This window comes from Cucurbita moschata, unplaced genomic scaffold (assembly GCF_002738365.1).
Source record: "Cucurbita moschata cultivar Rifu unplaced genomic scaffold, Cmos_1.0 Cmo_Scf00025, whole genome shotgun sequence".
Classification (NCBI taxonomy): domain Eukaryota; kingdom Viridiplantae; phylum Streptophyta; class Magnoliopsida; order Cucurbitales; family Cucurbitaceae; genus Cucurbita; species Cucurbita moschata.
Genome location: NW_019268541.1, coordinates 3,684,896 through 3,697,906, shown reverse-complemented (window position 1 = coordinate 3,697,906; position 13,011 = coordinate 3,684,896). Strand labels below are relative to the sequence as shown.

The 13,011-nt window shown below is 35.6% G+C and overlaps 2 protein-coding genes across 2 annotated transcripts; one reads left to right on the top strand and one right to left on the bottom strand.

Annotated features, from left to right (window-relative positions):
- Positions 1–3,526: 3,526 nt before the first annotated feature.
- LOC111461382 (germin-like protein subfamily 1 member 17) lies at positions 3,527–5,461 on the bottom strand. Its single transcript, XM_023104892.1, has 2 exons — positions 5,300–5,461; positions 3,527–4,160 (listed from the first exon to the last, which is right to left on the bottom strand). The coding sequence occupies exons 1-2, from the start codon at positions 5,424–5,426 to the stop codon at positions 3,622–3,624; spliced, it is 666 nt and encodes a 221-aa protein (XP_022960660.1). The 5' UTR covers positions 5,427–5,461; the 3' UTR covers positions 3,527–3,621.
- A 6,411-nt stretch (positions 5,462–11,872) lies between these two features.
- On the top strand, positions 11,873–12,778 carry LOC111461692 (germin-like protein subfamily 1 member 7). The gene is made up of 2 exons (XM_023105306.1): positions 11,873–12,001; positions 12,145–12,778. The coding sequence occupies exons 1-2, from the start codon at positions 11,884–11,886 to the stop codon at positions 12,696–12,698; spliced, it is 672 nt and encodes a 223-aa protein (XP_022961074.1). The 5' UTR covers positions 11,873–11,883; the 3' UTR covers positions 12,699–12,778.
- The last annotated feature ends 233 nt before the right edge of the window (positions 12,779–13,011 follow it).

Below are 13,011 nucleotides of genomic sequence, written 5' to 3'. Positions count from 1 at the left end.
TCCATATATATAAATTAAAGAATTTTAGTAGATAAATTTTTTTATTTTTTAATATAATTTTTATTAAAAAATTTAAACTATCCTTAAAAAAAATTAAAAATTAAAAAATATTAGGTTTAACTAATTTTTAAATAAATTTCAACATTACAATTTTTCTAATATATATATATATATAAAGTAAATAAATAAAGAAAAATATATAAAAAGTAAGGGGTAGAACTTTAGGCAGGAATAGGAGTGGGGTTAGAGACGGGGAGGGATGAAGTGAGACTAACTCTATCCTCGACCCATTTAGCTAATTTGAATCAATATTTTCTCACTTCCTCTCTCATTCTTCTCCGTTTAAACATAAATTTTCTATCTTGTTCGAGGCAAATTTCCATGAAACTTTAACCTCACTAAATAAAATTTGATATCTCTAAATAAAACTTGAATTCAACTGATTGAATGACAAAAATAAATTCACAATTCACGTTAAAGAATATAATAATAATAATAATTAACTACATACCTCATAACTAAGTTGACACAACTCTATGAACTTAAAAGAACTATAGTAAATATAACATAATGTAAATAGAATGTTACAAAAAAAAAAAAAATGTGAACACAATTTCAAATTGAAGTAAAATATATATATAGTTTGTATAATTTTGTTGTTGGATGATCATTGGGGAGACTTTATTATTTTAAATATATTTCGAGTTTTACTGTGAGAAAAATTGAACTGACCATTTTTAACAAGTTATTCTTGCATGCTAAGTACCATAATTTTAAGTTCAATAGTGGTAGAGTGTAAGATCGAAATATTGACTTTTAAAATGATAATAGATATTTTATCTTAAAAATAACTCAACTGATTAAGATATATATTATTGAGTAATAGATCAAATGCTTGAATCTTCACCCCTGCAAGAATAAAAAAAAATAAATAAATAAGTATGACACATCCATAATTATCAATCTATACACAGATGGACTAAATAAAGTATTATACATGCTTCAATCTTGAAACCATTTAAAAGTCAATTTTGTTTCGGGAGGGATTCAAATTTCAAATAAATTTTGTGTGATCAACAAAATAATCGGATCATGCATTGAGGATAAAATTATCTTGATGGGAGAATTAATCAAATAGTAAACGAAGACATTTGTAACGATAATAATAATAATAATAATTAAACTCTCACCACATCGGAAAATCTTAAAATTCAGCAACATTACCAAATCACACACGGTGTTCTTTTCCAGGCGAATGAATCCAGCGAACTTGACGCAACGAAACGTTCATTCCGCCCTAATCTGATAGGCATAGAGAAGGAAAACAGAAGGAAGACGCAATCAATACTCGAATTGATACCAGCAGATACAGAAGAACGCAGATAGGTTATGGAGAGATCGCGTTGAATGATACCATATTCCAAATAGAAGAATCAAAAAACTCATGAAGAACAATCAGCGAAACGGAAAATGCGAATTCGTAAAACAAATCGAGAACTCTCTCTCTCTGTCTCTGTAAATAAATCACGGAAAAACAGAGCAGATTAAAGCAGATGGCGATTACATGATTCCTACGAGGCGAACCTAACAAAAGAAAAATAAAAGAGGAAAAGAAACAGAAATGCATGAATTCGAACCTTAATCGATGCATGCGAACGAAGAAGGAAAAACGCGGATGGTAGAAACGGATTCAACGGATCAACGAATTCATGAAACAGGAAATCAGATGATTTGTGACTGCAGATTCTCAAATCCTTAGGTATACCTGTAGTGGTATGGATTTGGATAAAAGAAGTGGAATGGAGGAGAAATTGAGGCGATTTGTTATTGTTTCTCAGATGACCTCTGTCGTTGTTGATTGATTCATCGCGTTTTGGAAATCTGGTAATGGCGACTCCAATTTCTCTCTCCATTCCGTTGCGTACTTTTTGTTCTCTCGCATTGCGCTATTTGGGAATTCGAGCAATTGGAGAGAGAGAGAGAGAAGTTTTTTGAATTTTGTTTTTTGTTTCCATTTCGCGTCGAAGGAATGCTGTTGCTATTTTATTGCTCTTTTCTCTTCTCAACCATAATTTCATTAAATAATATATATTTAATCTTCGCTACATATTAATTTTATTATTTATTACCTTATCTGAGGTTGAACGCACGATTAGAGATGTCTATGAAATGGGGACAAGTAAATCTTCTCCGTCTCTTATTTTAATTTTCATCCCTGCAAAATTATTTATATAATTTTCTAGAAATCAATTTCCTAAAATTAATTCTCAATTTTTAAAAAAATGTATTTTAAAATAAAATATTTATTAGAAAGAATTTTTTAATCATAATGCTTCATTTTTCAATATAATTTCAATTAAAAAAAATAAAATATCATAAAATGTTGTCATTCATGCTTTTTATATATATATATATTTATTTATTTGTGTACTACATATTTTTTCATGTACTTAAACTCTTTCTATAAATAAAGTGTGGCATGGGAGGGATTTAGGTGGAGGCTAGGTCGGAGGTGGGAAATATACGTTACAAAGAATAGTGGATATGGCTTACAAATAATGTTATTTAGACATTTTATAGCGTTTTTCATAAGTCTTTGACAATCCATGTTATAAAAGTCTGGGACTTTTTATAATGTTTTTTTTTTTTCTTTTATATTGTTGTAATGTATATTTAAATATAGTATAAATATACAGCTTATATACATTGTTATGAAAATATTTTATAGCGTTTTTTTATTTAAGTTATAATATGTTAATATAGCTAAAATAATATGCTAAGACTTTTGGGTTAGGAACCTGGAGGTCGTCTCAAACTATCTAAATTTACCGACCAATTTTACAATGTCAATGTCATATAATTCTCCCTGTCATCTTGGTCGAATTGATCTTCGGTAGACACAACGGCACACATGACTAGTAGAATTATAGCTTTAGAGAGGTTTTGTCTGTGAACCTAATCTACGAGCTGATAGAATATAATCCAATGAGTATTCATAGGGGAGAAAACACTAACAAATTTTATAAATTTTAAAAAAAAGTTAAAACCACTCACAATTCTCCTAAATAAATCAATAAACTTGCCCACACAATTTGGGTGAAGAAGAAAGGATCCGTCGGATTTGAATCCAGGTCGAGTATAGGTGTGTACATTACAATGATGATGATGATGATCATCATGTCTCTAGACAACTAGCTCGACTATGATGGGTTTGGAGGTGCAAATCACATGGAGATCCATGCTTGCACGTGTGGGTAGTATATAGTGAAGTACTACACAATAGGTCTCTAGATCATGAGTTGCATGTGTTTGCATTTCATGACTCCAATAACGAGGTTAGTTACAAATACTCAAAGTCATGTGTTACTTTTATTTTAGGTAAATGCAAGACACTTATGTACGACTGAGACTGAGGATGACATCGCAATTAGAGACCATGACATGTTCATAAGATAGTAGTATTTTAATTTCTTAGACTTACGTTAGAATAGTGTGTTTTGCATTTAATGTTGATCGAGTCTACGAGTGCTTGTAACCCATCTTTATTCTGATTTTATCTCTGAATTTCATATCTTAGAGATGGATGATTATTCAAAAGCCATGTACTTGGTAACCATGTTGTTAAGCTCTAAATTGGTGTTGGAGAGCACGAATGACAGTGTCATCAACTTGGAATGCCTTAGTGAGAACAGCGTTGGAGATGGGAGGAACAGACCCAAAAACAGCATTAGCAATGGTAATAACACCAGGGTTTTGGCTGCTAAGGCCAGCGAAAGCAAGGGCTGGGCCATGTCCAACATTAAGCTGGAAGTGAATGAGGCCAATGGGGAACACAAACACGTCTCCTTTGTTCAACACTTTGGTGAAGAGCTTGTTGGGGTTGGAGGTGACAAAGCCAACGAGGAGAGTGCCTTCCAAAACCACGAGAATTTCAGTGGCTCGTGGGTGGATGTGCGGTGGGTTTAGCCCATTTGGTGCGTAGTCAAGTCGAGCCAAGGAGATGCCGAGGGTGTTGAGTCCACCAAGTCTCTCCACGTTTACTAATGTCACGTTTGAGCCTTGTTTGTTGGCTGTGGTTCCAGCTATGTTGAGTCCTTGGAACATGAAGTCCTCGGCTTTCACAAGGTTTGGATCCTTGCACAATTTTCCATTCACAAATACTACATTCCAACAAAAAAAATAAAATCCGTTATTCAATCTAGCCGAGGTACGTATGGTCGGACCGACCCTTTGGGTGTCTCCGTGATTCAAACAAAGAAAAGACAAATTATTCTTCCTTCCTTCAACAAACCTTCGGCGATCGACCCTTTGGGTGTGGAAACCTCTGTTGGGAGTGAGTCCCACGTTGGTTAATGTAATAGAAGATCATGGGTTTACATGTGAGGAATACTATCTCCATTGGTATGCTTAAAGTGGACAATATCATACCATTGTTCATAATATGGTATTAGAGTCATGTCCTAGACTTAACCATATCAATAGAATCCTCAAATATCGAACAAAGAATTGTGATCCTCGAAAGTGTAGTTAAAAGTGACTAACGTGTCAAACAAAGGGTGTGCTTTGTTCGAGGGCTCCAGAGAAAGGAGTCGAGCCTCGATTAAGGGGAGGCTATTTGAGAGCTCCATAAGCCTCAAGGGGTACTTTGTTCGAGGGGAGAAGTCCCACATTGGTTAATTTAGTGGAAGATCATGGGTAAGTGAGGAATACTATGCCCGTGAGTCCATGTTAGACGAACACGACTTTCCACAATAGTATGATATTGTCCACTTTGAGCATAAGCTCTCATGGCTTTGCTTTGGGCTTCTCTAAAAGGCATCATGCTAGTTGACAGAGTATTCTTTGATTATAAATCTATATGATCATAGTGGAGAGTTGTGATTCATAAAAATCAAGAGCTTATATTAAAAGTGGACAATATCATACCATTGTGGAGAGTCGTGATTCATAACAACCAATAGCTTATACTCAAAGTGGACAATATCATACCAATGTGGACAATATACACAAGCATATTTTTAATTTTTTTTTTTAAATTACAAATTTATTTTTATTAATTTAGCCTATAATTTTCAATTTTTGGTTGGAACTTGAATTGTGTTACATATCATTAACCCGTGATAATTGTATTATTATATAATTTTAAAAAAATTTGAAAACCCGTTCTCAAATACATTTCGGTTTCGGTTTCGTTTTACAAGAAACAAGAAGCATAAATCATAATAAAACGTATGAGCAACAAACCCGAAACAAAATCGTCATCAAACAGACATCCGTCGATAAAAGAGAATTAAAGTACCAGCAAATTTGGGGTCTTTCACTGCAACACAGAAGTCTTGAAGAGGACTTGGATCATAAGCAAAGGCAAGCATTGTTGCTTGCAAAACCAGAAGTAAAGCAGCTGAAAAGAGACCAAAACTTGTCATGTTTCAATTTGATGAGAGAATTTGTGATGGAAAGAGTTTAATTTATAGGAAGTAAATCAAAAGCTAAGAACACTAATTCAATTCAATTCAATAATGTTTTCCAACCATGAAACCTTTCTTCACCTACTTCATTTAATTGAAAAATTAGTATTAATTAATTTCTACCTAATACCCATTTAAAATCTTCGTATGAACCAACGCAACCCTATTGCTATCCATCTACTATGTCGAATCATAAATATGATTATCCCTAAATTAGGGATCATATGCTGATTAAGCATATGATTTTGATGATCGATAAAGAGGAGGTTGCTAATGACGAAATATACGAAAAAGGGCCTCGAGGTATCTCGGAACCTTTCCTCCCTCACAGGATGAGGGAAACCTGTAGCTACTGATCTACTTGGTATTCTCGACGAAGCTTATATGTATATATATACCCACATAAAGTGGGGAGACCCCTTAAAGCAACAAGCGAGAAACAATGAATACAATAGCTTACGAAAAGCGCTATCATAGACTTTTTATAGCGTTTTTCGTACGTCGTGACTGTCCATGTTATTAAAAGTCTGTGTTTTTTTGTAGCTATAATATAATAAGATGCATTTAGGAGTGATATTTCCCGTTTCGTCAAGTAAGTGAAAATCTCACTTTTGAAAGGGAGGGTTGATATGCTTAGAAGAAGATAGACGAACATGTAGTGCCATAGCAGAACTAGTCATTGGCTGTAGGTTGATTTCCTATCGAACCGGAGGCATTTGAGAACGTTGTGTTGAGAAGACTAATGACAATAAAGGAGAAGAAAGGAGTAGAAACTAGCTCCGTTAGCATTATTGATTTGTCTGAGCTAACATCGAACTCTTCTTTTGAGTACGATTGGGTCATGTCATGGTAGAACCTATCGATTTAGGTAAATATCTAATGCGCTCTTTGATCACGGTATTATCCACAAGATTTTGGCCATATGAGAAGGTGTACCAGTGTTTTAGGGTATCAATAGGACGATATCTCGATGCTATCCAATTCGAGCTTGGTTTTACTCAAATTAAGGCATTTTTTTTCAAAATCTTGAAGGTGAAGGCTATGCACGCCGGGGTTCGAAAGCAGGCTTTGCCCACACGCTGATTGTCTTGCTCGCACATGGCTTCCTGCACGTGGATTGTGTGTGTGGCCATGTTGGGAGCTCCATTTTTGACCCGTTTGACGTTCGTTAGCTAGTTTTTCCGTTCGATTTTGATACTGATCCTATTTTTGTGTGAATTAGCTTCCTCTATGAGAATTTTAAAATTTTTGGACACTTTTCTAACTTGAAATCGAACTCGAAAAGACATGCAACAATCGGATTCTAGGAAGTAATACGTATGACGATTGCTTGGTACTGCATGCATGCTATAACATCAAAATCTAGGTGGCTAGATTCGGTTTGACCTGAACTTAGGACGATTAGATAAGCATGAGATTTGTCACTCTTATTACGAACATAACTGAAATACTTCTCGCATGATGTAATGAATTGTTTTTCTACTACTTGTACATAATCGTGCTGAAATAGAGGATGAAAATTTGTGTATCTGTGCTCCAGGTATTTGATGGATGTTATCGCCCCGAAGAGCATTTGTGACTATATGCTTGATTTACTGTACAATAACTCTAGATGGTTGAATGTGTGATTTTTCCTGTAGAGTGTAAGTAGGTAGAAATAGAATAAGAATAGGGTGTGAACGCCAGTTTGACAAGACGATGATCTCGGATGGAATGCCTTTGGTAGTCTGAGTGTATTAGAATTGTGAGAGATGATAAAAGGGTGTAGCCCTGGTTTTCCGTAAGCAAGACATGGAGAGTCAAAATCGAGAAACTTGGAGCTGTGGATCCATGACAAGGGACCTAGAAGAGCACCTCGACAACCTTGTAGACAAAGGTAGCCATCTAGGTCGATAGCAGCCGATATAATGTCTGTGGAGTGTCCACTTCCCTTTCCACTTAGGTATGATATTGTTGAGCTAGACATGAGGCTAGTTAGGAACGTGTGACTTGATAGTTCACTTGGATAACCTTGCACGATGTATCCATCTTAGTGGTGGGCTTTGATTACACGGGTAACAATGGAGCTGCCACGTACAAGGGGGTCCACCACTCTTGGGCGACTACATGGCCTATGGAATGGGTTCGCATGCTAACTTCTCATGGATGATGAGCGGGTTGACATTCATCATGTTGTCCCTACTTGATTATACTAGCTACCACTACGTAGGCTATGCTAGCTATCTAAGTCTGTGAACTACAAGAGTCCTCCACCTAAAACCTAAGGTAAAGCTCGTGGTCACCTTGTAGGTCAAGGAAGCGATGAGAACCGTAGGTTTTTTATATGGTATATTTATACACTTAACCCTTTCTACATTTTTTTCAAGTGCATGAAGCTATTGGTTTAGGCGAGTGGGTGCTCGAGAGCTCAATAGCCACAGAGTAGTGTCGACCTAGAGCATTTGTCTTTTCCACATATTTGTTGTAGTCAGTCATATCATGTACATCACTTGTGTCTCAATCTCGTTCCCTCTTTTACAAACTAACTGAATATTTGTACATGTTTACATTATATTTTGAAAAAGTTGTTGAATGGTTATAACTCACATGAAATTTTATGATAGTTTTTCTATTGTTCTTCTCATACACTCATGTTGCATTGCATAGTCTGTCACTCGCGTCCTGCTTTTAGGTGATCCAAAATTTACATTGTAACATGTTGGTGTTAGAGCAGTCGGATTTTAGGTTCTGTAAACATTTAGGATAGAGAGCGTAAACCTTTGTTGCTCAATCTGACTACGACCTTTCGAGATTGCAAAAACACTCATTAAAATTTTCAACTCACCTATCCCAAAACGCTTCGACCAACTCACCTACCCCAAAATACACATTAAATTTGTCAACAACCCCACCAAAATCTACATATTCCTTAATTACCACTTGCACCTCAAATTTCATTTGCACCACCAATTCAAGTAGCCAAGGGTGTTTAGAGGCCTAGTAGGGTTTATTTATGAATAGCTTACATCTCCATAAATGCCAACCATTTCAAACTTAAACATGGCCTTTTTCATATGATTCGAGATAGCTCATTCAAAGGACCCATACTCTCATTTACCTTCATTCTTTATACAATAAAAATTGATTAGTGATATGCTATGCTTCACCTTGTGAGTTTGGGTCCACTTTCCTTCCCCCGTGCCCACGTGGGTCATGGATAAGCCACTTTAGAATAGGCTATGATCGTTAAACTGTAGTGTCTATTGTGACATTCGAGTAAAAGAAGGGTACATGAATGAACGAAAACCATATTCAAATGACAACGATCTCGAGGATAGGATGACTAAGAAAAACTTATAAGAATTGAAAGTTACTATCTATATCAATAACAATAAGGTGCACTTTTCTTTTCAGTGACTCAATCATAGAAACTCTAAAGTTAAACTTGCTTTGCTTGGAGCAATTTTATGTTAGCTAACGTCCTTGAAATTTTCCTAGCTAGGATGCATATGAGTGGTTGATATGGGGAATAGTCTTCACTTTTAGAAGCGAGAAGTAAATAACATGATCATGTCGCAGTGGATGTAGGAAAATGTCAGACCACACAAGTGGCGAATCCAGATTCCGAATCTTCATCCAAACTTTGGGAATATCAGATCACACGTGCCGAATTCGAATTCCAAATCCTAATTCAAACCCTAGACATGAGGTTTTATATAGAAATAAGTTACGATCATAAAACGACAATCTCTAACCACGAGACCACGATCATATGACTGTCGTCTATTTCAAATTTGTTTGGAGCAAACCCTAAATTCATCCCAATGAATTGGATAAGTTACTTTGTACATTAGTGGTAGGTACCCAATGAAGATAGAATTCTATGGATTTGAAATTCAAGTCATAAGAATCCATTACATATAATTATTTCCCCCACCAGCAGCTAACCCACTTAGTAGATTTCAGTGTGGTATATATCTTATAAATCATCTCTTCTTCAATGTATGATATTAAATTTTCAAAGCTCATGCTCATCTCTCCAAATGGATAATGTCCCCAAATTAATCATTTCATATTGACACGAGTTTCCATTAACCTTATAACTATGCTCAACTTAAGTTAATTATTTACTCATGTTGGACAGTTGGGATGTGTTCTTAATATGCGATATTATCGAGGGTTCTGAATAGATCGATCTTGTTTGTGGCGTGATTCGAATATCAAACAAGTGTTCTTGCCTTAAGATATTTGATCAATAAGGTAATCTGAATTTTACTTTTCCTTGAAATGATTTCATATCATTAGGGCTAACTGTTCTTACTTTTCCTTAGCTAAGGATTAAGTTTATTTGCAATTCTATGGATTTTAGGTTGCCATGTTTAGAATCATTCTAGATTAATATGATCGATCTTATATTCGAATCTCAAACAAGTGTTATTGCCTTGAGATATTCGATTAACAAGGTAATCTAAATCTTACTTTCTATTGAAGTGATTCCCTGTCACAAAATGTTTGTATTGACTTATCCTTGGACCGAACCGGGTTGGTTCAAGGCGACATGTCTCCACTGATGGTCATACTCATTGATCTAGTCGCAAGATGACACGTGTTGTTGGCCTCCTCCAGATCCACCATGCGATGCGTGTCCCATCGGTTGCTATAGCCTGTGCAAAATTTTCCAAATGAGCGCTTGATTCCTTTAAAGAAGTTCCAGAGGATAACCCGAACAAGGATATCTCATCAATTTGGCCAACAGTCTTATGTCGCCTTTGTGAAGTTCTTGTTTACAATCAATTAGAAGCAGTTGGAAGGAAAAATAGGTCGACGGGTTCTTATCTTGAGCATGTCACCTTTGAGGTTTCTTGAGAAATTTGAAGATGCTTCTAACGGAGTCCATAATGAATATGTTCTTAATTTTATTGTTGAGAGGAAAAATATTGATGATTTGATGTGCTCGACAATTGAGACACCGGAAATTAAAACCTTTGAGATGTGAGCTTAAAAGGATGATATATTTTGTGGAAAGTGATCCCAATTCATTTGTCGTCTCTGTCCCGATCTGTCATTTTTCTCTTTTCTTTTGTTCTTTCTCTATTACTGATTTGATACCATATTAAGGATCCCTTCGTGGCCCAGCGCCCTCACTGGCCCTCTTTCCTTCCTCCAATCGATGTACGACCGCCCCAAATCTACCCTTTTTGGGGCCCAACATCCGTAGTGGCACATCGCCTTATGTCTACCCCCTTCGGGGAACAGCGAGAAGGTTGGCGGCTGGCACATCGTCCGGTGTCTGGCTATGATACCATTTGTAACGACCCAGATCCACCGCTAGCAGATATTGTCCTCTTTAGACTCTCTTTTGGGCTTCCCCTCACAACCGTCTGCTAGGAGAAGGTTTTCACGCTCTTATAAATGGTGTTTTGTTCTCCTCCCGAACGAACGTGGGACATCACAAACATAAAATATATTACAAACCAATTCCTAAAAATGAGAGAAAGCTATATAAAATATATTCCACAACTAACTTTATATCTTAAATCAAATATCATCCTGCCCCTCAAGTTAAAAAAAATCATAATTGATTACCGCTATATAATATATATTCTCCAACTAACCTTATATATTAAATCAAATTTCATAATATATAGCAAGATTTGATTAATATTTGATTTTGAATTATTGTAAAAAAATCTAACTTCATTCTAATAATTATACAAATTACTTACTATTAAAATTTTATTAAATTAGATTATTTAAAAATAATAATTAAAATTGATTCTAAATGAGCTCAAAACTTTTAAATTCAATACTTATTAAAATTTAATTGGTTAAAAAACCGTGAGAATTAAACCACTGAAATGCATGAGCACGAAGTCATTCAAGGTTACGTTGGATTAACTAAATTGTTCATATGGTAAATTTTTTCGATCTAAACAACTCTAGTTAAATAGTAAATTCATCTATAAAATATTAGGTTGAGTTAGTATCTGCGGCTAAAATTGGTTATTCACTTTTATGTTTTTAATAAAAATAAAATGTAAATATTTTAAATATATACTTATTTATTATTTTAACTTTGAGGTAAAACTTGGACTCAATCTCAATATATTTTAAAATAATTACATTCCAATATATATATATATTACAATTTTAAATAATAATACTATAACATAATAATTTATAAAAAAAAAACAATAATTGTATGGGAGTAACGTGTATATATATATATTTGTTAAGGATATTTATAGTTGTAATTTATATCCTAGTAATTTATTTAATTATAAATAAGATAACTTTTACACCATTTAGGTGCGGTGGATTGAGCGATTACATGGGTGGACATAATGATATGAACACAAATTTAATAATAATTGAAAAATGAGTATTTCTTGCCTATAAATAGAAGAAGAAACAAAGTTTAGAGCAATTTAAGAGAATGAAGGGTTTTGGAATTGTAGTAATTGCTTTGGCTTTCCACTCTTTTATGGCCTTTTCCTTTGACCCTAGTCCTTTGCAAGATTTTTGTGTTGCAATTAATGATGCTAGATCTCCGGGTATGTTACTTAATTTTGAGTATAAGCTATCGGGAGATCTCGTACCAATGTAGATGTATGAATTAGCCAATGTGAGATACTCGGTTAGATGAATTTAAAAATTTATGGGATTTTTTTGTTTGTTTGTTTGTTTATTTTTGTAGTATTTGTGAATGGGAAGTTGTGCAAAGACCCGAAATACGCGGTGGCGAATGATTTCCTATTCCAAGGGCTAAACATTCCGGGGAACACAGAGAATCCAAACGGCTCAAACGTGACACTCGTAAACGTAGACAAGCTCCCCGGCCTCAACACTCTCGGCATCTCCTTGGCTCGGATCGATTACGCTCCATACGGCCTAAACCCACCACACACCCACCCACGCGCCACCGAAATCCTCGTGGTCATGGAAGGCACACTCCTCGTTGGCTTCGTGACCTCCAACCCGGACAACAAGCTGTTCTCCAAGCTTTTGTACAAAGGAGACGTGTTCGTGTTCCCTGTCGGGCTCATTCACTTTCAGTTCAACGTCGGGCGTGCACCGGCGCTTGCCTTTGCTGGGCTCGGCAGCCAAAACCCTGGGGCTATTACCATTGCCAACGCTGTGTTTGGATCCAAGCCTTTGATTCCTGTTGATGTTCTTCAGAAGGCTTTCCAATTGGATGCTGATGTTGTTGCCTATCTTCAGCGCCGGTTTGGGGAGCCCTCTAATTACTAGAACATGATCATGATGATCATCATATGTATTGGCTTTCATCTTCAGCTATGAATAAAAGAAACTTCTAGTGGGATTTCTAACTTTGAAAGTTCATAGTAACGATGCATGTTTGCACGGGACGGATCGAATCAAATTGGGTTGGAAATTTTTTTTAGATTAATTCAAAATTTCGGATTGATTAGGTTGGTTAGCTAGCTGACGAGTTGTTAAGAATCACCGATCTCCACAATGGTACGATATTGTCCACTTTGAGTATAAGCTCTTGGACTTCCCCAAAAGGCCTCGTAGCAATCTAGATGTATTTCTTTATTTA

What these genes read in the sequence shown, in the direction of transcription:
- LOC111461382 (XM_023104892.1), bottom strand. Translation starts at nt 5,426, where the DNA reads ATGACAAGTTTTGGTCTCTTTTCAGCTGCTTTACTTCTGGTTTTGCAA. An exon ending in GAAAGACCCCAAATTTGCTG is followed by an intron (nt 4,161 to 5,299) that starts GTACTTTAATTC and finishes GTTGGAATGTAG; the next exon opens with TATTTGTGAATGGAAAATTG.
- LOC111461692 (XM_023105306.1), top strand. Translation starts at nt 11,884, where the DNA reads ATGAAGGGTTTTGGAATTGTAGTAATTGCTTTGGCTTTCCACTCTTTT. An exon ending in TAATGATGCTAGATCTCCGG is followed by an intron (nt 12,002 to 12,144) that starts GTATGTTACTTA and finishes TTATTTTTGTAG; the next exon opens with TATTTGTGAATGGGAAGTTG.